This window comes from Ranitomeya imitator, chromosome 1 (genome assembly GCF_032444005.1).
Source record: "Ranitomeya imitator isolate aRanImi1 chromosome 1, aRanImi1.pri, whole genome shotgun sequence".
NCBI classification, from domain to species: Eukaryota; Metazoa; Chordata; class Amphibia; order Anura; family Dendrobatidae; genus Ranitomeya; species Ranitomeya imitator.
This window is the reverse complement of record NC_091282.1, coordinates 177901718-177924404: the sequence shown is the minus strand read 5'-3', so window position 1 is coordinate 177924404 and position 22687 is coordinate 177901718. Positions and strand designations below refer to the sequence as shown.

Genomic DNA, 22687 nt, shown 5'->3' with positions numbered 1-22687 from the left:
TTCTTGTCTGACTTTCAAGATGTATTTGAAGAGCCCAAGTCTGATGCCCTACCTCCGCATAGGAATTGTGATTATGCTATCAATTTGATTCCTGGTAGTAAATTCCCTAAGGGTCGTTTATTTAATTTGTCCGTGCCTGAACACACCGCTATGCGCAGTTATGTGAAAGAATCCCTGGAGAAGGGACATATTCGCCCATCGTCATCACCATTGGGAGCAGGGTTCTTTTTTGTAGCCAAAAAGGATGGTTCGCTAAGACCGTGTATTGATTACCGCCTTCTTAATAAGATCACTGTGAGTTTCAGTATCCCTTGCCATTGATATCTGACTTGTTTGCTCGGATTAAGGGGGCTAGTTGGTTTACTAAGATTGATCTTCGTGGTGCTTATAATCTGGTGAGAATCAGACAGGGAGATGAATGGAAAACGGCATTTAATACGCCCGAGGGTCATTTTGAGTATCTGGTGATGCCGTTCGGACTTGCCAATGCTCCATCTGTTTTTCAGTCTTTTATGCATGACATTTTCCGTGAGTATCTGGATAAATTCCTGATTGTTTACTTGGATGACATTTTGATCTTCTCTGATGATTGGGAGTCTCATGTGAAGCAAGTCAGAATGGTTTTCCAGGTACTGCGTGCTAATTCCTTGTTCGTGAAGGGATCAAAGTGTCTCTTCGGTGTGCAGAAAGTTTCATTTTTGGGGTTCATCTTTTCCCCTTCTACTATCGAGATGGATCCGGTAAAGGTCCAGGCCATCCAGGATTGGACTCAGCCGACATCTCTGAAAAGTCTGCAGAAATTCCTGGGCTTTGCTAATTTTTATCGTCGCTTCATCTGTAATTTTTCTAGCATTGCCAGACCATTGACCAATTTGACCAAGAAGGGTGCTGATTTGGTTAATTGGTCTTCTGCTGCCGTGGAAGCTTTTCAGGAGTTGAAGCGTCGTTTTTGCTGTGCCCCTGTGTTGTGTCAACCAGATGTTTCTCTTCCGTTCCAGGTCGAGGTTGATGCTTCTGAGATTGGAGCAGGGGCGGTTTTGTCACAGAGAGGTTCTGGTTGCTCAGTGTTGAAACCATGTGCTTTCTTTTCCAGGAAATTTTCTGCTGCTGAGCGTAATTATGATGTGGGCAACCGAGAGTTGCTGGCCATGAAGTGGGCATTCGAGGAGTGGCGTCATTGGCTTGAGGGAGCTAAGCATCGCGTGGTGGTATTGACTGATCATAAGAATCTTACTTATCTCGAGTCTGCCAAGCGCTTGAATCCTAGACAGGCCCGTTGGTCGTTATTTTTTGCTCGTTTTGATTTTGTGATTTCGTACCTTCCGGGCTCTAAAAATGTGAAGGCGGATGCTCTGTCTAGGAGTTTTGTGCCCGACTCTCCGGGGTTATCTGAGCCGGCGAGTATCCTCAAGGAAGGAGTCATTGTGTCTGCCATCTCTCCTGATTTGCGGAGAGTGTTGCAGAAATTTCAGGCTAATAAACCTGATCGTTGTCCGGCCGAGAAACTGTTCGTCCCTGATAGGTGGACTACTAAAGTTATCTCTGAACTTCATTGTTCGGTGCTGGCTGGTCATCCAGGAATCTTTGGTACCAGAGAGTTAGTGGCTAGATCCTTCTGGTGGCCATCTCTGTCACGGGATGTGCGTGCTTTTGTGCAGTCCTGTGGGATTTGTGCTAGGGCTAAGCCCTGCTGTTCACGTGCCAGTGGGTTGCTTTTGCCCTTGCCGGTCCCGAAGAGGCCTTGGACACATATTTTGATGGATTTCATTTCTGACCTTCCCGTTTCTCAAAAGATGTCGGTCATTTGGGTGGTCTGTGATCGCTTTTCTAAAATGGTCCATCTGGTGCCCTTGGTTAAATTGCCTTCCTCCTCTGATTTGGTGCCTTTGTTCTTCCAGCATGTGGTTCGTTTGCATGGCATTCCTGAGAATATTGTTTCTGACAGAGGTTCCCAGTTTGTCTCGAGGTTCTGGCGAGCCTTTTGTGGTAGGATGGGCATTGACCTATCTTTTTCCTCGGCCTTCCATCCTCAGACTAATGGCCAGACCGAACGAACCAATCAGACCTTGGAAACATATCTGAGATGTTTTGTTTCTGCTGACCAGGATGATTGGGTGTCATTTTTGCCGTTGGCTGAGTTCGCCCTTAATAATCGGGCCAGCTCGGCTACCTTGGTCTCTCCATTTTTCTGCAATTCTGGGTTCCATCCTCGTTTCTCTTCAGGACAGGTTGAGTCTTCGGACTGTCCTGGTGTGGATTCTGTGGTGGACAGGTTGCAGCAGATCTGGACTCAGGTAGTGGACAATTTGACCTTGTCCCAGGAGAAGGCTCAGCTTTTCGCTAATCGTAGACGCCGTGTGGGTCCCCGACTTCGTGTTGGGGATCTGGTTTGGTTATCTTCTCGTCATATTCCTATGAAGGTTTCCTCTCCTAAATTTAAACCTCGTTTTATTGGTCCGTATAGGATTTCTGAGATTCTCAATCCGGTGTCTTTTCGTCTGACCCTCCCAGACTCCTTTTCCATACATAATGTATTCCATAGGTCGTTGTTGAGAAGATACGTGGCACCTATGGTTCCATCTGTGGAGCCTCCTGCCCCTGTTTTGGTGGAGGGGGAATTGGAGTATATTGTGGAGAAAATTTTGGATTCTCGTGTCTCTAGACGGAAACTCCAGTATCTGGTCAAATGGAAGGGTTATGCTCAGGAGGATAATTCCTGGGTTTTTGCCTCTGATGTCCATGCCCCAGATCTTGTTCGTGCCTTTCATGTGGCTCATCCTGGTCGGCCTGGGGGTTCTGGTGAGGGTTCAGTGACCCCTACTCAAGGGGGGGGTACTGTTGTGAATTCTGTGGCTGAATTCACTCCTGTGGTCACAAGTGGTATTGCAGCCTCTGGGCTTCCTCCCTCAGGTGTTTTGGTGAGCTCGTTGGCTGCCTTGCTATTTAACTCCACCTGAGTCTGTCTTCCTTGCTCCTTGTCAATGTTCCAGTGTTGGTTCTGAGCTACTGCATCTTTCCTGTGGCCTGCTGCTCTGCTAGATAAGTGTTACTTTGTTTTTGTTTCCGTTTTTTCTGTCCAGCTGTGCTATTCTCTTTTGCTGGAAGCTCTGAGACGCAAAGGGTGCACCGCCGTGCCGTTAGTTCGGCACGGTGGGTCTTTTTGCCCCCCTTTGCGTGGTTCTGCTTTAGGGTTTTTTGTAGACTGCATAGTTCTCTTTGCTATCCTCGCTCTGTCTAGAATATCGGGCCTCACTTTGCTGAATCTATTCCATTCCTACGTTTTGTCTTTTCATCTTGCTAACAGTCATTATATATGGGGGGCTGCCTATTCCTTTGGGGTATTTCTCTGAGGCAAGTCAGGCTTGTATTTCTATCTTCAGGCTAGTCAGCTCCTCAGGCAGTGCCGAGTTGCATAGGTAGTGTTAGGCGCAATCCACTGCTGCTTTTAGTTGTGTGAGGATAGGTTCAGGTATTGCAGTCTGCAGAGATTCCACGTCTCAGAGCTTGTTCTATTGTTTTTGGGTTATTGCCATATCACTGTATGTGCGCTGATTACTGCACACTGTGTTGCCTGATAGCACAGCATAACAACCATGCACACACACAGCTCCGCACACACACACATACAGCTCCGAGCATGCACACACACATACATACAGCTCCATGAACACACAGCTCCGCGCATGCACACACACATACTTACAGCCCCATGCACACACAGCTCCGCACACACACAGAGCTCCGCACACACACATACAGCTCCGCGTGCGCACACACAGAGCTCTGCCTGCGCACACACACACAACACATACAGCCCCGCAAGCACACACACACACACACACACACACAGCAGCACTGGCAATGTTTGCTCCCAGGACCCAGATAGAGTGAGTGGGGCTGGGGTGTATTACACACCCCCACTCACTCTCTGGGTCCATCTCCTGGCTGGGAGCAAACATCAAACATTCCAGTGCTGCACCTGCTGTGTTTACACGGCTCCTCCAGCCTCAGGCACTGCAGGCAGAGACGAGGATGAGGAATCTGAGGGAAGGGGAGAAGACCATGAGGTGAGTCACAGACAGAGCCGTGCAGCAGGCAGTGCGCGGGCGAGAGATCATTACAGAGACAGTACACTACTCTGTTTGTACTGCTCTAGTGCGAGTCAGGCTGTGAGCAGGGGCGTCACTGTGTCTCAGGGGGGGAGTAGGGAGAGTCGGCACCAGCATTATTACTTTAGCAAAACAAAAGTCCAAACGTAACGTTCTAGACGCCTCTGACCAATATTAATACACAAAACAGCAAAGCCAGCCACTAAATTCTAAAACTTAACATTTAATATGTATACTTCTAAAACAATATCTTATGTTTAAAATTATAATTAGGTGCTCATGCGTACCAGTGCACTAGACAAAAAATAGTTTGATCTCACCAAATGCCGTTTCTCTCCTTCTTATAGATTTCTGTGCTTTTTTCAGAGCACGGCATAGGGGAGAGACAAGTAAACCTTTTCCCCTCAAGGGGGAGACGAAGGGGAGGGGGTGGGGGTTGGAACCTATCTCCCCTGTCGTGCCCCGTGTATAAGTCTCCCGCCCTGACAAGGGCAGTTCCCAAGTTTGAGCCTGTTTAAATGAAGCCCATTGGAAAATATAGCCACCCTGGATAATGTATCGTCTTATACTTCCTTTTTTCTTCCCTATTCGCCTGATTACCACCTTTGACAATGGGGCGCAAGCAGTACGGGAGGTATTAAAAAGTCACTGGAATGTCCTCTTAATGGACCAAGATTTGGCCAAAGTCATAGGAACGACACCCCAGATTACATATAAGAAGGGTCGATCCCTTAAGGAGAGACTAGTGCATAGTCATTTGAGTAAACCAGAAGGAGGGACAACATGGCTACCAGAAAAACCAAAAGGTTGCTTTAAATGCGGATTATGTGTGGCTTGTAACCATATACGAACAGGAAAGGAGTTTGAGAATGACACCACCAAAGAGAAATTTACAATCAAGCAATTTATTAATTGCAAGACTACAGGGGTGGTCTATAAGGCTTCTTGTATTTGTGGCAAATCATATGTGGGAAAAACATTCAGAGAATTTAGACGGAGGGTGGGCGAGCATTTGGGGGACATAAGAAATAATAGAGATACGCCACTAGCGAAACACGTGAACAGCTGTCATGATGGCAACTGCAAAGTGGTTAATTTCATGGGTATAGAACAAGTAAAACCCCCGGTGAGAGGTGGGAATTATGACAAAATAATCCTGCAAAAAGAATGTTGGTGGATTTATCGATTAGACACTCAATGGCCCCTAGGGCTAAATGAACAACTGAATTTCAGCTGTTTTCTTTAACTCTCCCTCCCTCACTAAAATCTAAGTTATAGTGGCTGTACTGGTGTGGGACGATGTTTTCCGAGTCATCAAAATGACCCTTGGAATGGGTTAAAATGCCTAACCGTTAGACCTAAACCCGGGTTGAAATTTGCAAACCTACCAGGGTTTTTCACTGTACCACTAGGATTAATTGGCGTGGGGCATTAAGAGATAATGAGTAAAAGCCCCATGATACAGTGAAAGAACTATATATATATATGTATGCTCAAAACAAGGGAGATATATGTGTATATATACAAAAGAAAGAAAAGATTAAAATTTAAATCTGCTCCGACTATTATAGTCATAAAGGACACTATGTGTGAGAGAAGGAATCTCTTCGAGTATAATGAATATGGAGGCCTCAATTGTGACTCTGAGAGGTACTTATAATGCGATAGACCATAGTCGCACTAATAGTCAATACAGAGGTGAAGTACTGTCCCATCAATATCTAATTGAAAATACAAGGGGGACCAAATTTTATTTCTATTTCACTAAAGCATCTAAACATAATGGGGACCCGTGACCCAATTAAATGGTAAAGCCTGCTTATCATCTTAAGAAATCTCTAATAATACATAGATTCCTTTTGGTGGTCATTAGAGAATTATATTCTTCTGATCGGACAACAAAAATAACTTATTGTCGCAAGGTATAAATTACCGGCCGCGTATTCAGCTGATAAGCGAGGAACGCAGTAGGTGGTAGATAAGTAATAAGGTAAAAAACTCACCAAATACTGAATGTTTGTACATGGCCCCAAAATATAAAAGTGGCCTGGACCGAAAGTGTTACTAGTGAATTTTTGATGAACTGTTTGCTTTGTTTGTTGAGAACATGTTTGTCACTTTACGTTCTTTGGTTTATAATATGAACCTTTGCTACATAATAGTTATTGATTCTTTTGGACCCAGTAAGGGTATGTGCACACGTTGCGGATTCTCTGAGGATCCGCAGCGATTTTTGCGGTCTAGAAACGCTGCAGCTCCGCAATTGATTTACAGTACAATGTAAATCAAGGAGAAAAAAAAATGCTGTGCACACTTTGCGGAAAATTCCGTGCGGAAACGCTGCGGATTAAAAGAAGTAGCATGTCACTTCTTTTTTGCGGACCTGCAGTGTTTTTGTACCCATTCCATAACAGAAATCCGCAAGGGTAAAAAAACGCAGCAAATCCGCAAGAAAACCGCAGCAAAAAACGCTGCAGATCCGCAGCTGCGTTTTCTGCCAAGACATGCAGAGTCCGCACCAGAAATTCCTAAGGCTAATCCCCAACATGTGCCCATAGCCTAAGGTCATATCAGCGTCAGGCAGCCGCATATTAGGGAGAAGATGAGCCACAGCTGACAGCTCGGACTATGACAGCAGGAACAAGACATGTACTGCCAGTCCGGTACACCAGAGGGCGCTGTGCTTTTCTGACATGGTCCTAATAAAGATGAATCCCTGTAGTTCTCAGGTATTGACGGAGCCGCCATGTTTAGCAAGGGCAGAGAGAAGTGACAGGACTCGTTAAGCACGCTGCATCTCCAGCAATATTCTTGGCATTTACCAATAAAAAACATGGCCACAGACGTCCTCTTGTGACAGTGCGTAACGCGCGTAGTGACGTCAGGTAGCGTCCCCATTCTGGCCAATAGGAACGTTGCAATCCGGAGTGACGTTTACTGTTGTGATGACGTCAGAACGGCGGTAACGGGGAAAGCATTAAAGTGTGTGAGTGAGAGAGTGCGGCGGGACAGCGGCCGCTCCGGAGTGTGCGCCCAGGTTTGATGCTCATTTATGGGCAGCTTCTTCTGCAAGCAGCGCCGCGGCCTCACACCTGCCCGAGCCCAGAGGAGGAAGAAGCTGCAGCAGCGGCACCAGGACTGCCTGCTCCGTGCACCCTGCATGCTGTGCTTCATTGTGCGGGAGCGCGCAGTCAGTGAGCCGGGGTCCCCACCGCCTGCTGCCCGGGACTGTGCCCATCTGCTGCTACTGAACAGCTGGCAGGAGCGGAGCTGCAGCGTCCTGAGCGCAGACATGGTGTGCAAGCGGAAGAACAGCGGGGAGCAGCCCAGCACCCCCTGTAAGCTGCCAAGATGTACCCCAGCCGGGGATCAGGGGCACCCCAGTTCCGGAGAGGCTACCCTGCAGCCCAGCACCCCCTGTAATCTGCCCCTATGTACCCCAGCCGGGGATCAGGGGCACCCCAGCTCCGGAGAGCCTACCCAGCAGCCCAGCACCCCCTGTAATCTGCCAAGATGTACCCCAGATGGGGATCAGGGGCACCCCAGCGCCGGAGAGCCTACCCAGCAGCCCAGCACCCCCTGTAATCTGCCCCTATGTACCCCAGCCGGGGATCAAGGGCACCCCAGCTCCGGAGAGCCTACCCAGCTGCCCAGCACCCCCTGTAAGCTGCCAAGATTTACCCCAGATGGGGATCAGGGGCACCCCAGCTCCGGAGAGCCTACCCAGCTGCCCAGCACCCCCTGTAAGCTGCCAAGATGTACCCCAGATGGGGATCAGGGGCACTCCAGCGCTGAAGAGCCTACCCAGCAGCTCAGCACCCCCTGTAAACTGCCAAGATGTACCCCAGCCGGAGATCAGGGGCACCCCATCTCCGGAGAGCCTACCCAGCAGCCCAGCACCCCCTGTAAGCTGCCTAGATGTACCCCAGCCAGGGATCAGGGGCACCCCATCTCCGGAGAGCCTACCCAGCAGCCCAGCACCCCCTGTAAGCTGCCTAGATGTACCCCAGCCAGGGATCAGGGGCACCCCAGCTCCGGAGAGCCTACAGAACATCCCGGCACCCCCTGTAAGCTGCTTGTGTGTACAACAGTAGAGGATCAGGGGCACCCTAGCAGCGGAGAGCCTACAATGCATCCTGGGACCCCCTATAAGATGCCCCAAAGTACCCCAGTGGGAGATAAGGGGCACTGCAGCGTTAAGGCACCTATAGAGCAGCCCAGCACCCTCTGTAAGATGCGCCGATGTACCCCTGCAGAAGATCAGGGGCACCCCAGCATTGGAGAACCTGCAGAGCATACTGGCACCCCTTGTAAACTGCCCCAAAATCCCTCTTCATCAAATTATTGGGTAAATCCTGCAGTGCACACAGGTGATCGCGGGCACCCCAGCACCGCAGAGCTTACACATCAGCCTACCTTGGATCTAGCATTGCCCTGTGCAGAGGAGCAGTCTCCAGGGAATCCAGCACTGGAAAAAGATGGCATGTCGCCAACAGAGGAATCCCCCCAGCCTGGCACAGCAGCACAGAGGCATTCCAGGACTCCGATCTGCTGCTCTGCATCTTCTCTTGGCTCCTGTTCCCAGGATCAGGCACAGACACACAGGGAAGCTGACCCCGACACTCACAAGGTGGAGGATGAGCCGCTACATATTAACCAGCTGCCTCCATCACTGTTACTGAAGGTGAGGAGCCACATGACGGCAGCAGGGCTGTTGTGTTCTATTGCCCCCCATGTTCCTCAGTCTTATAACTGACCATGCTGTCAGGATATGGCGATCACATATAAAAGGATACAAGCACGTGGCAGCACTGCTGGATCCAGGAGCTTTACATCTGAAGGATCCCATCATGTCTGCTAAGCCACTGCTGTACAAAGGGTTAATTATTGGTAAAGAGAAATCAGTGCTTTAAGGATTATTTCCATCTTCCTCAGCAGAGGCCTTCCACCTTTTTTAACTGAAACCTGTCAGCTGATAGCTGCGCTAATCATGGGCAGCCTGAATCCGAGCTTGGCTGCCCGGTTGTGGCCAGGTGTATATATATTTCTTTGAAATGTTCTAGTGTTTCAGAGAAAATATAATTTTTAGATCCGGCCGGGGAACCATAGAAGATACTAGCCTGTCATTGCTCCTGTCCAGCTTCTCCCATGACCTGTTAAGCAGTGGCGCTGGGAGGAGCCGGCTGAGGATGGTGCATGACTAGCCCTAGCTATGGTCCTCGGCCGGATCTTCAAACTGGAACATTTCAGGGAAAGATATACCAGGCTGCAATCCAGCTCTGATGGTTTAGGCAGCATGAATCCGCTAGCAGGTTCCCTAAAACCTAGCGGCATATGCACAGCCAGGCTCCGATTAATGCTGCCCGCAGCTTGAGCAGCATGAATCAGTTGACATGTTCCCATTAGGGCCCCAAGAAAATGTAATGTGTGGCGCTAAATATTAATGGTGTTAGTGCAGGAATAAGGCCGGGGTCACACTTGTGAGTTCAATGCGAGATTCTCTCGCATCAAGTCCTGGCACTCGGGACTGGAGCGTGCGGCCGCATGTGTTTCTAGGCAGCTATACGCTATGATCAGGAGTGCCAGGTATTGATGCCAGAGACTCGTGTGAGTTTTTCGCATTGAACTCCCCAGTGTGACCACGGCGTAAGGCCGAGATCGTAAGCGTATGACAAATAGTCTGATTTTTGTCTGGAAAATTTGGATGTCTCATCCAGAGTGACGTCTGTGTGTCCGTATTTCATGTCTGTGTGCTGTCCAGTTTTATAGATCAACATTTTAAAATGTATACGATCAAGTATAGTTTTTTAGGTTCGATAATGGCAATGTGACCGTAAAAATCTGGTGCTACACGGGTGTTCCCTATGCGATACAATTTATAGCTGCAGGTATATTAAAGGGAACCTGTCACCTCCAAAATTGCGGGTGAGGTAAGCCCACCGGCATCAGGGGCTTATCTGCAGCATTCTGGAATGCTGTAGATAAGCCCCCGATGTATCCTAAAAGATGAGAAAAACAGGTTAGATTATACACATCCAGGGGCGGTCCCGCTGTTGGTCCGGGTTCGGCGCCTGCCATCTTCATCAGATGACGTCCTATTCTGGTCTTCAAAGTACTGCAGTGTGCAGGTGCTGGGCCTCTCTGACCTTTCCCGGCGCCTGTGCACTGCAGTACTTTCCTCTGCCCACAACAGGACAGACAAAGTACGCCTGCGCCGGAGCCGCAGCGTGAAGACCAGAAGAGGACGTCATCTGATGAAGATGGGAGGCCCCGGACCAGACCGCAACGCCTGTCGGACAGGACTGCAGCAGGACCGCCCCTGGGTGAGTATAATCTAACCTCTCTTTCTCATGATGCCGGTGGGCCTACCTCACCCGCGATTTTGGGGGTGACAGGTTCCCTTTAAGAAATCAGGCAAAAAAAGTTAGCATTAATAACCCATCAGATCTGATCTGTTCACTGCTTGCTATTAAACATGATCTAAGTGACAGGTGCAGGGGGAATGGCTGCACTGGGCTCATTTGTAGCCTTGGACCACAGAGACACACAAGCTGCATAGGCTCTGTACTCCATGGGAGGGTTATGTGTGCGGCCTTGTAAAGACAAGTGGGTAATGGACTGCGCAGCATCAGCTGTTCTCTTCTGCGGCTGAGCTGAGACTGAGGCGCTTACACATTGCATTCAGTGTCCAAGTTGAGGCATATGGCCGAAATCCCTTCAAAACTGTGTCCGGACGCCTGCTCTGACGGGGCCATAGACTGTAATGGTGACTGCAGAGCAAACGTGTATAATTTTCGGGACCGTAGTAGACTGCATCTGCGTGTGCGCCTCCTGTAAGCGTACACTCCGGGGGGAAAATGTTCACTCTGTGGTTACAATTACAGTCTGTCTCAGTTGGCGCATGCATCCGGACCCCTTTTGTTGGGTATTTTGAAAAGTATGCCCCAACGTGGACACAGAACGCAATGTGAAAGCACCCTTAGTCAATTGGTGCTCAAAAACGCCGGGAGCCCACACAAATCATCCATTGTGGCTTTCCATTTCTCCATTATTAGGAAACTATTCGATCGTGCACATTTTTTAATGTAAATGTAGGAAAATGGATGGAATATAGATGAAAATCTTCAGATTTTTCTGGCTGAAACTCAAAACAATTTTTCATCTTAAACCTGCTGTCGTTTTTTTTTTTTTTTTAAATCCCAGATGCATCAAAAAGAATGAAAAGATTACAATACCCATGGGCACACACTGTTTTTCAGACACTGGCGTACCCACTGCGTTTTTGAAGCAGAAGACTGTTCAGGAAAAGAGTAGTGTGTGTGTGTGTGTGTGTGTGTGTTTTTTTTTTTTTTTTTAACCCCTTCATGACCCAGCCTATTTTGACCTTAAAGACCTTGCCGTTTTTTGCAATTCAGACCAGTGTCCCTTTATGAGGTAATAACTCAGGAACGCTTCAATGGATCCTAGCGGTTCTGAGATTGTTTTTTCGTGACATATTGGGCTTCATGTTAGTGGTAAATTTAGGTCAATAAATTCTGTGTTTATTTGTGATAAAAACGGAAATTTGGCGAAAATTTTGAAAATTTTGTAATTTTCACATTTTGAATTTTTATTCTGTTAAACCAGAGAGTTATGTGACACAAAATAATTAATAAATAACATTTCCCACATGTCTACTTTACATCAGCACAATTTTGGAAACAAAATTTTTTTTTTGCTAGGAAGTTATAAGGGTTAAAATTTGACCAGCGATTTCTCAATTTTACAACGAAATTTACAAAACCATTTTTTTTAGGGACCACCTCACATTTGAAGTCAGTTTGAGGGGTCTATATGGCTGAAAATACCCAAAAGTGACACCATTCTAAAAACTGCACCCCTCAAGGTGCACAAAACCACATTCAAGAAGTTTATTAACCCTTCAGGTGCTTCACAGCAGCAGAAGCAACATGGAAGGAAAAAATGAACATTTAACTTTTTAGTCACAAAAATGATTTTTCAGCAACAATTTTTTTATTTTCCCAATGGTAAACGGAGAAACTGAACCACGAAAGTTGTTGTCCAATTTGTCCTGAGTACGCTGATACCTCATATGTGGGGGTAAACCACTGTTTGGGCGCACGGCAGGGCTTGGAAGGGAAGGAGCGCCATTTGACTTTTTGAATGAAAAATTGGCTGCACTCTTTAGCGGACACCATGTCACGTTTGGAGAGCCCCCGTGTGCCTAAAAATTGGAGCTCCCCCACAAGTGACCCCATTTTGGAAACTAGACGCCCCAAGGAACTTATGTAGATGCATAGTGAGCCCTTTAAACCCCCAGGTGCTTCACAAATTGATCTGTAAAAATGAAAAAGTACTTTTTTTTTTCACAAATTCTTTTAGCCTCAATTTTTTCATTTTCACATGTACAACAGGATAAAATGGATCCTAAAATTTGTTGGGCAATTTCTCCTGAGTACACCGATACCTCACATGTGGGGGTAAACCACTGTTTGGGCACATGGTAAGGCTCGGAAGGGAAGGAGCGCCATTTGACTTTTTGAATGAAAAATTATCTCCATCGTTAGCGGACACCATGTCGCGTTTGGAGAGCCCCTGTGTGCCTAAACATTGGAGCTCCCCCACAAGTGACCCAATTTTGGAAACTGGACCCCCCAAGGAACTAATCTAGATGCCTAGTGAGCACTTTAAACCCCCAGGTGCTTCACTGAAGTTTATAATGCAGAGCCATGAAAATAAAAAATAATTTTTCTTTTCTCAAAAATGATTTTTAGCCTGGAATTTCCTATTTTGCCAATGGTAATAGGAGAAATTGGACCACAAATGTTGTTGTCCAGTTTGTCCTGAGTACGCAGATACCCCATATGTGGGGGTAAACCACTGTTTGGGCGCACGGCAGGGCTCAGAAGGGAAGGCACGCCATTTGGCTTTTTAAATGGAATATTAGCTCCAATCATTAGCGGACACCATGTCGCGTTTGGAGAGCCCCTGTGTTCCTAAACATTGGAGATCCCCCACAAATGACCCCATTTTGGAAACTAGACCCCCAAAGGAACTAATCTAGATGTGTGGTGAGCACTTTGAACCCTCAAGTGCTTCACAGACGTTTATAACGCAGAGCCATGAAAAAAAAAAAAAAAAATTCTTTTCTCAAAAATGATCTTTTAGCCCGCAATTTTTTATTTTCCCAAGGGTAACAGGAGAAATTTGACCCCAAAAGTTGTTGCCAGTTTCTCCTGAGTACGCTGATACCCCATATGTGGGGGTAAACCACTGTTTAAGCACATGCTGGGGCTCCGAAGTGAAGTAGTGATGTTTTGAAATGCAGACTTTGATGGAATGCTCTGCGGGCGTCACGTTGCGTTTGCAGAGCCCCTGATGTGGCTAAACAGTAGAAACCCCCCACAAGTGACCCCATTTTGGAAACTAGACCCCGAAAGGAACTTATCTAGATGTGAGGTGAGCACTTTGAACCCCCAAGTGCTTCACAGAAGTTTATAACGCAGAGCCGTGAAAATAAAAAATCTTTTTTCTTTCCTCAAAAATGTTTCAGCAAGCAATTTTTTAATTTTCTCAAGGGTAACAGGAGAAATTGGACCCCAGTAATTGTTGCGCAGTTTGTCCTGAGTATGCTGGTACCCCATATGTGGGGGTAAACCACTGTTTGGGCACACGTCAGGGCTCGGAAGTGAGGGAGCACCATTTGACTTATTGAATACAAGATTGGCTGGAATCAATGGTGGCGCCATGTTGCGTTTGGAGACCCCCTGATGTGCCTAAACAGTGGAAACCCCTCAATTCTACCTCCAACACACCCCAACACACCCCTAACCCTTATCCCAACTGTAGCCGTAACCCTAATCACAACCCTAACCCCAACACACCCCTAACCACAACCCTAACCCCAACACACCCCTAACCCTAACCACAACCCTAATTCCAACCCTAACCCTAAGGCTATGTGCCAACGTTGCGGATTCGTATGAGATTTTTCAGCACCATTTTTGAAAAATCCGCGGGTAAAAGGCACTGCGTTTTACTTGCGGATTTACCGCGGATTGCCAGTGTTTTTTGTGCGGATTTCACCCTCGGATTCCTATTGAGGAACAGGTGTAAAACGCTGCGGAATCCGCACAAAGAATTGACATGCTGCGGAAAATACAACGCAGCGTTTCCGCGCGGTATTTTCCGCACCATGGGCACAGCGGATTTGGTTTTCCATATGTTTACATGGTACTGTAAACCTGGTGGAACACTGCTGCGAATCCGCAGCCAAATCCGCACCGTGTGCACATAGCCTAATTCTAAAGGTATGTGCACACGCTGCGGAAAACGCTGCGGATCCGCAGCAGTTTCCCTTGAGTTTACAGTTCAATGTAAACCTATGGGAAACAAAAATCGCTGTACACATGCTGCAGAAAAACTGCACGGAAACGCAGCGGTTTACATTCCGCAGCATGTCACTTCTTTCTGCGGATTCCGCAGCGGTTTTACAACTGCTCCAATAGAAAATCGCAGTTGTAAAACCGCAGTGAAATGCGCAGAAAAACCGCGGTAAATCCACAGCGGTTTAGCCCTGCGGATTTATCAAATCCTCTGCGGAAAAAATCCGCGGAGGACCAGAATACGTGTGCACATCCCTACCCCTAACCCTACCCCTAACCCTAGTTCTTACCCCAACATTAGTGGAAAAAAAAAAAATCTTTATTTTTTTTTTTATTGTCCCTACCTATGGGGGTGACAAAGCGGGGGTGGGGTCATTTACTATTTTTTTTATTTTGATCATTGTGATAGATTATATCTCAGTGATCAAAACTCACTTTGGAACGAATCTGCCGGCCGGCAGATTCTGCGGGCGCACTGCACATGCGCCCGCCATTTTGGAAGATGGCGGCGCCAAGGAAAGAAAGAAGACGGATGGACCCCGGGAGGCCAGGTAAGTATAAGGGGAAGGGGGGAGATCAGGGCACGGGGGGGGGGATCGGAGCTTGGGGGGGTGGATCGGAACACGGGGGGGTGGATTGGAGCACGGGGTGGAGGATCGCTGTGCGGGGCGTGGATCGGAGCACGGGGGGGATCGCTGTGCGGGGGGGGGATCGGAGTGCGGGGGGTTGGATTGGAGCACGGGGGGTGGGATTGGCGCACGGGGGGAGCGGACAGCAGGACGGGGGAGCGGAGCACAGGACGGAGGGGAGCGGACCACAGATCGGAGGGCTGGGGGGGCGATCGATGGGGTGGGGGCACATTAGTGTTTCCAGCCATGGCCGATGATATTGCAGCATCGGCCATGGCTGGATTGTAATATTTCACCAGTTTTTTAGGTGAAATATTACAAATCGCTCTGATTGGCAGTTTCATTTTCAACAGCCAATCAGAGCGATCGTAGCCACGAGGGGGTGAAGCCTCCCCCCCCTGGGCTAAACTACCACTCCCCCTGTCCCTGCAGATCGGCTGAAATGGGAGTTAACCCTTTCACCGGATCTGCAGGGACGCGATCTTTCCATGACGCATATGCTGCGTCATGGGTCGGAATGGCACCGACTTTCATGACGCAGTGTATGCGTCAAAGGTCGGGAAGGGGTTAAAAGAAGCATCTTCAACGTCTTAATGGTCATTTTTGTGGTGGCTTTGCTACAGGCGGCATTTTATTTCTTTATTTTAATTGCCAACCTATACTAGAGTGGCCGCCTGAAGAATGGTCAGGTTTTGAAGACTGAAATGGTCAAAATAAGCTCAAAAGACAGAACATGTGTGCAGCAATTTGTTTTCACATTGTAATTTATGTTAAATTCTTTCTAGCATTATTTATGCGCTTTGCAGGTGGATTTGAGGCAAAATCTGCCCCCCAAAAGTGCTGTTATTTATTTTCTTTTTGTGGCAAATAGTAGGGCACATGGCCGAGCGGAACTGTTGTTTGAGTAGGGGCAGCACAGTGCTTCAGTGGTTAGCACAGTTCAGTGGTTAGCACAGTTCAGTGGTTAGCACAGTTCAGTGGTTAGCACAGTTCAGTGGTTAGCACAGTTCAGTGATTGGTTCAGTGGTTAGCACAGTTCAGTGGTTAGCACAGTTCAGTGGTTAGCACAGTTCAGTGGTTAGCACAGTTCAGTGATTGGTTCAGTGGTTAGCACAGTTCAGTGATTGGTTCAGTGGTTAGCACAGTTCAGTGATTAGCATTGTAGCTTTGCAGCACTGAGGTCCTAAGAACTCTTCTGACCAAGGGCAACATCTGAATGGAGTTAGTATCTGTTTAGATTGACACAGCGATGATAATGTCTATACAGCCCCTTTTATAATAATAATCTTAATTTTTATATAGCGCTAACATATTCTGCAGTGCTTTACAGGTTGCACACATTATCATCACTGTCCCCGATGGGGCTCACAATCTAAATTCCCTATCAGTATGTCTTTGGAATGTGGGAGGAAACCGGAGTGCCCGGAGGAAACCCACGCAAACACGGAGAGAACATACAAACTTTTTGCAGATGTTGTCCTGGGTGGGATTAGAACCCAGGACCCCCAGCACTGCCAGGCTGCTGTGCTATCCCCTGCGCCAAGGAACCTCTAAATGTGCTGTAAGACATTGTATATAAAGCACGATGCTCTTCTAATACAGCTCCATGAAACATTGAGGATCCTTGTCATTGGAATCCATCATTAAGTTCTCTGGTTCCTGTCGGTGAACAAAAGCCTAAGGCTGCTTTCACACATCAGGTTTTTGGTTTCAGGCACAATCCGGCAGTTTCAGGCACAATCTGGATCAGTTTTTTTCTGATGCCTGATCCGTTTTTTCCCCATAGAGTTGTATTACTGCTGGATTGTGCCTGAAGGACATGCGTTTCATCCGTTTTGTGCCGGATCCGTCCCTTCAGGCTTTTTTGCCGGATACAAAAAACGTCTCCTGCAATGTTTTTTGTGTCCGGCGAAAAAGCCTGAAGGGACGTTTCTGGCAATAAACGCATGGAACTGATGTGTGAAAGAACATTGCCCTTCTTAGATTAACCCGCTTTAATGATAAACAGATCACCCCCAGTGATCATGTGGGATTTGGGGGAAACCTTGCAGCAAGTGTTCTTTTCCCTGCAGCTCTCCCTGATGATGTCTGTGTAATGGCGGAGAGGAAACTCTTTGTAGTAGCCAGTCAGTCTAAGGCCTCGTTCAGACCAGAGTGACTTTTCTCCCACAGAATAGCAGTCAGTGTCCTCAGTGTGTCTGATCTTATTTTCATCAGTTTTTCTCGTATGAAAAAAGTGTGTTGAATTTTCCTCAAGCTTCTCCAATCAATCAGACCATGAAAAAAATGTACAGCACACCAAAGGGGCTCTGAAAAAAAAACTTTTTAAAGGGAACGCTATTAATCTGCAGATATAGGGGTTAATATCATTATGAAGGTGCCTGACTGCCCCATTGAAAGTGCCACGTACCGAGAGAAAATTAACGTTATTCCTCCCGGACCCAGCCGGCTTTCAGTCGTCATACGAGTGTGTCCGGTAGTGATAGTCACTGCTCTCTCACTGAGGGTGGCGTCTGCTATCATTGTCAGGCACATTGACACCTGGTCTACACTGATGTACAGCACTGCGAACTGTCAGTGCCGGGGCGTGCTCACTGCCGACACTCTGGTGACTAGCTGCTCCGACACGCCTGCATGACTGAAAGCCGGCGGCTTACTGCAAGAATAAAGTTAATCTTTTCCTCGGGTGCTGCACTTTAAATACGGACACAGGTCACCTTTCCAACGCAGATTAATGGTATTATCTGACGACCGGTTCCATTTATTAGTGCAAAATGCCCAAGAAATGAAGTATGCCTCCAATAAATCTTCTCTTTTTTCTTACAGATATTTTCTCACCTCTCTCTGAATGAGCGTTGCCTTTGTGTGTCTTTGGTATGTAAATATTGGCGCGATCTCTGCTTGGACTTTCAGTTCTGGAAGCAGCTGGACCTCAGCAGTCGTAGTCAGGTACCGCGGATCCTTTTATAATTCTACTTACTAGTTGTGTAGTCACCTAACCCTATGGTTTTTCTGTGTTGCAGGTTTATATTTTGTGCGTGGACATGTTTACTTTAATGATGAAAATTTATCCCTGGGGTTGATCGTCAAAGCCAAATCAGTGCGGGTCTGATTGCTGGTTCACCCCGCTAATCATTTTAAGAAAAAAAGCTGTGGCATATAGCGAGTGTAGTGTAGTGGCCATGATTGTTGCTGCAAGATGGCTTTCCCCTTTTAGTCTTCCTAGAGCCATACATCTTTTTTACTTTTCCGTTATTTATGTGACTTTTTGCAGGATGAGCTGTAGTATCAAATGATGTTATTCATTGGAGCCAAAAATCCTAGGTGTGGTGAAGAGTGAAGTGAACCTAATCAGGATTTCTGAGACATGTACATTTTTTTTTTTTTAACTTTTCCTACTTTTCCATTGCTGGAGTTGTGTGCGAGCTTGTTCATTTCATGGCAAACTGATGTTTTTATTATTTTACCATTTTGGGATATTTATTTATTGCATTTTTTCCCCTTTTTTAGGAAGACACTTGAATGACTTGTCCTGCCCAAATTGATAAGTCTGCAGTCACTGTGTCACTGCAGACTCATGAATCCCCTCAGTGCTCACACTGTGTTCTGCGGGGATTCAGCGGTTCGAGTGGCGATTTAAAGGTATACATGAGGTATATATACTCCCGTGCAGTGGGCGTGGCCTCGCTTCCATACACTTACATGGAGCAAGGCCTCACCCCATAGTTGGCCACGCCCACTGGCCTGCTGCGTTACTAGATGGGGCGCGCGGCTTTACTCAAAACAAGTATGTATAACTCATACATACCCTCCGGTCCCGATTCAGAAAGCAGCGAATCACCATGGTGCACAGTGCGTGTCCTGGTGAGATTCATGTGTCTACAGTGACGGCAGACTTATCGATTTGGACCTGACCACCCCTTTAACTAAGAAAACCACAGTTGTGTCAGGTTTTTTTCTGCTGTTTACGTGTTGACTCTTTATATATTTTGGTAGATCAGACTTTTTTGGCTGTGGGAATACCAAATATGCTTATTTTTATTATTACATTTTTGAATTGTTTGTGATTACATTTTTATATCTAGTTAGTTTTATATGCAGTAGTATAGTTAGAGGTTGTCCGCTACTTTAGCATTGATGACCTATCCTTAGGATAAGTCATCAATGTCTGCTCGGGGTCTGGCATCCCTGCAGATCAGCTGCCATTGGCGTTGGCCGCCGGCTGCCAGAAGTCCTCACTTTCGGAGCTGTCCGTCTTCTGATTGTGGCCGAGGCAGGGTACTATTCATATGCCTCCTATTCAAATTAATAGACAGATATGTATTGCCCTGCGGTGGCCACTTTCAGAAGACGGCCAGCTCCATAAGTGAGTATTTCTGGCCGCCGATAACTGACACCGACCCCAACCGATCAGACCTTGATGACCTATTCTAAGGATAGGTCATCAATGCTGAAGTAGTGCACAACATCTTTAGAATGAAGAAAGAATAAGATGGCTTCCGTGGTGGCTTCCGGCGAGGCTCCAGCTGCCATGCTAACCCATCGGTACCCCATGATTGCAATATAGAGGGGCATTTGGGAACCGGTGAATTCAAGCATCAGCAATTTGGGGTGTTTAAATGCCGATGTCAGTGATTAGCAGAGGCATGTAAATTGTCAAATATTAGCAATCCAAACAAGCTTTTGTTACAGGAAGATGCTGGCATCTCCCGGGTATGGTGCAATCTCAGCTGCTGAGCCCATTTCATGCATCAACATCATATGTGTGATAAAATACAACTGCAAAAAAGCTGACTTCTCAGATAAGATCTTGGCAGCTTTATTACATTTTCAGTAAAAACAGGTCACAAATAGGACAGTGTTCTGGCGTTGACGCGTTTTGACTCCTGACATGTAACAATTAAAAATGTTCAAACCACCAAAACACTGTCCTGTTTGTGACCCGTTTTTCCTGAAAATGTAATAAAGCTGCCGAGATTTTATCTGAGAAGTCAGCTTTTTATTATATTGGATTTATTTGCCCGGCCAAGAGGGCTTGCTGATCCTCTGAAACCTCTGCGATGGTGGATACCTATGACAGTGAGCTCGTCTAATCATATGTGTGATGTACAGGTATGTCAGACATTTAGACATCATGAAAGGGTTGAAAGCAATCTTTCATTAGGTTTATGCTTTCCTTTACGAGGGTTGCACAAAAGAGGGGCAGAGAACCTGATTCAAGTGATGTGTCACTTACTGGGCTTCTTGCTGTAGTTTTACATGCTGCAACTCTGGTAGTGTTCACTATGATGAGGACTTTATATATCCTAAGGGTATGTTTGCACAGAGTATTTTGATTTGGTTTTTCTTACTTTTCTGCTTCAGAAACTCTATGAACACTCTTTGATGTGGATTTTGTTTCAGAGCCTCATCAGAAAACGCCATCTGACATAGCGGTAGTTAAATATCTTGTATGAATATGACCAATTATCCCCTAAAAGAAACATGTTGGTTAAAAAATTAACAAAATTAAATGTAATTAAGTTAATGAGTTGTATTAAACCTTTTTATTTCTGAGGCCCACTTTTAACTCCCAAGTCAGTGATGGAATGACATAAGTATCAGCCCCGTGTCTGGTCTGCGTGGCCGCGGTATTACCTGTCGCTGGGACCACCCATCACATGGATCTCAGAGCGAAGGAGGATTCTGAGCGATGGCGGCTGCGTGCATGCAGCTAATTGCTTCTTGTAAACCGTGATGAAGAATGACTTTGTTTATTGTTTTTTTTTTTAAGCAGCTAAAATAGCGTAAAAGTAAATTACTTCTGTCAAGTGCTTCTTTCTTTAGGAAGAAAAGGAAATGTAGTGAACATTTTTTATTAAGCAGAATAGGTTTTGTAGATTTCAGATAAACCGTTAAAGGCGGCTTATGGTCCATTTATTGACTCCACAAAAAAAGTATGAGCAGATTACGTTACTTTATTTTTGTATGGTGTTTTACTTGTTGCCTGGAAAAACACACGTGACATAGGGAGCAGACCTTATCTTCCCACAGATTGTCAGTGTTTCCGAGGCTTCCTATATCTTGCCTATACACACTATGCATATTGATAAGACCTGGTTTATTTCATATTGGCTGTGACTGTAATAGAGATATAATTCTCACTTTACAGGTTAAAGATGACATATTGGAAAGAATAGCTTCCAGGTTTTGGAACATTACGGAACTCAACATTTCCGACTGTCTAAATGTGACGGATGCTGGGGTTGAGATGTTGGCAGCCAAATGCTCTGGCCTGGTGAAGTACACCGCCTACCGGTGTAAGCAGCTGTCTGACTCTTCACTCATCTCTGTGGCCACTCACTGTGCCGTGTTACAGAAGGTTCATGTTGGCAACCAGGATCGGCTCACCGATGAGGCAATCAAGCAGGTATGACCAGCTTTGCTACAAAAAACTGGGAAAACTTAATGACTCGAGAATAAGCCGAGGGTGGAAAATGCAGCAGCTACCGGTAAGGGTATGTGCACACGTATTCTTGTCCACTGCAGATTTTTCTGCAGCGGATTTGATAAATCTGCAGGGCAAAAACGCTGCGTTTTTGCTGCATATTTACTGCGTTTTTTCTGCGGTTTTCACTGCGGTTTTACAACTGCAGTTTTCCATAGGAGCAGCTGTAAAACCGCTGTGGAATCCGCAGAAAGAAGTGACATGCTGCGGAATGTAAGCCGCTGCATTTCCGCGCGTTTTTTTCTGCGGCATGTGCACAGCGTTTTTTGTTTTTCATAGGTTTACATTGTAATGTAAACTCATGGGAAACTGCTGCGGATCCGCAGCGTTTTCTGCATCGTGTGCACATACCCTTAATGTCAAAAATAAAAATAGGTACCAATAAAAGTAAAATTAATTGAGACATCAGTAGGGTAAGTGTCTTTAAATATCCATATAGAATCAGGAGCCCCATATAATGCTCCATACAGTTCATGGTGGGCCCCATATAATGCTGCATACAAAATATGCCCCATATAATGCTCCATACAGTTTATGATGGAACCATAAGATGCTCCATGCAAAATACACCCCATATAATACTGCACAAATGCTGATTATGGCTCCATAAGATGCTCCATACAGTCATTTGCCCAATATACAGTTGCTGCGATAAAAAACAAACAAAAAAACAATCACATAATCACCTCTCGTCGCTCAGGCCCCCGACACTTGCTATTTTCACCTGCTCCGCGTTCCAGCGCCGACCGCCGCTGTCTTCCCCGTCCTCCGCACTGACTGTTCAGGCAGAGGGTGGCACGCACTAATCACGTCACTGCGCCCTCTGACCTGAGCGTCAGTGCAGAGGATGCAGAAGATGCAGTGACGGCCAGCGACGGTGGAATGAGGAACAAGTGAATATCGCGCACTGCTTATACTCACCTGCTCCTGGCGCGGTCCCTGCTTCCCCGGCGGCGGCGTGGAAGCTTCTTTCCTGTATTGAGCGGTCACATGGTACCGCTCATTACAGTAATTAATATACGGCTCCACCCCTATGGGGTGGAGTGGGGTCCATACTCGCTACAGGAAGAAGCTGCC

General features: G+C 46.6%; 1 protein-coding gene across 1 annotated transcript in view; it reads left to right on the top strand.

Moving 5' to 3' along the window:
* Positions 1-7054: 7054 nt before the first annotated feature.
* FBXL17 (F-box and leucine rich repeat protein 17) overlaps positions 7055-22687 on the top strand; it is a 996531-nt gene continuing 980898 nt past the window's right edge. Inside the window, exons 1-3 of the mRNA XM_069752543.1 lie at positions 7055-8793; positions 17950-18072; positions 21275-21532. Of these exons, the coding sequence (XP_069608644.1) occupies positions 7162-8793; positions 17950-18072; positions 21275-21532 (2013 nt within the window). The 5' untranslated portion in view covers positions 7055-7161. The remainder of the gene's footprint in view (positions 8794-17949; positions 18073-21274; positions 21533-22687) is intronic.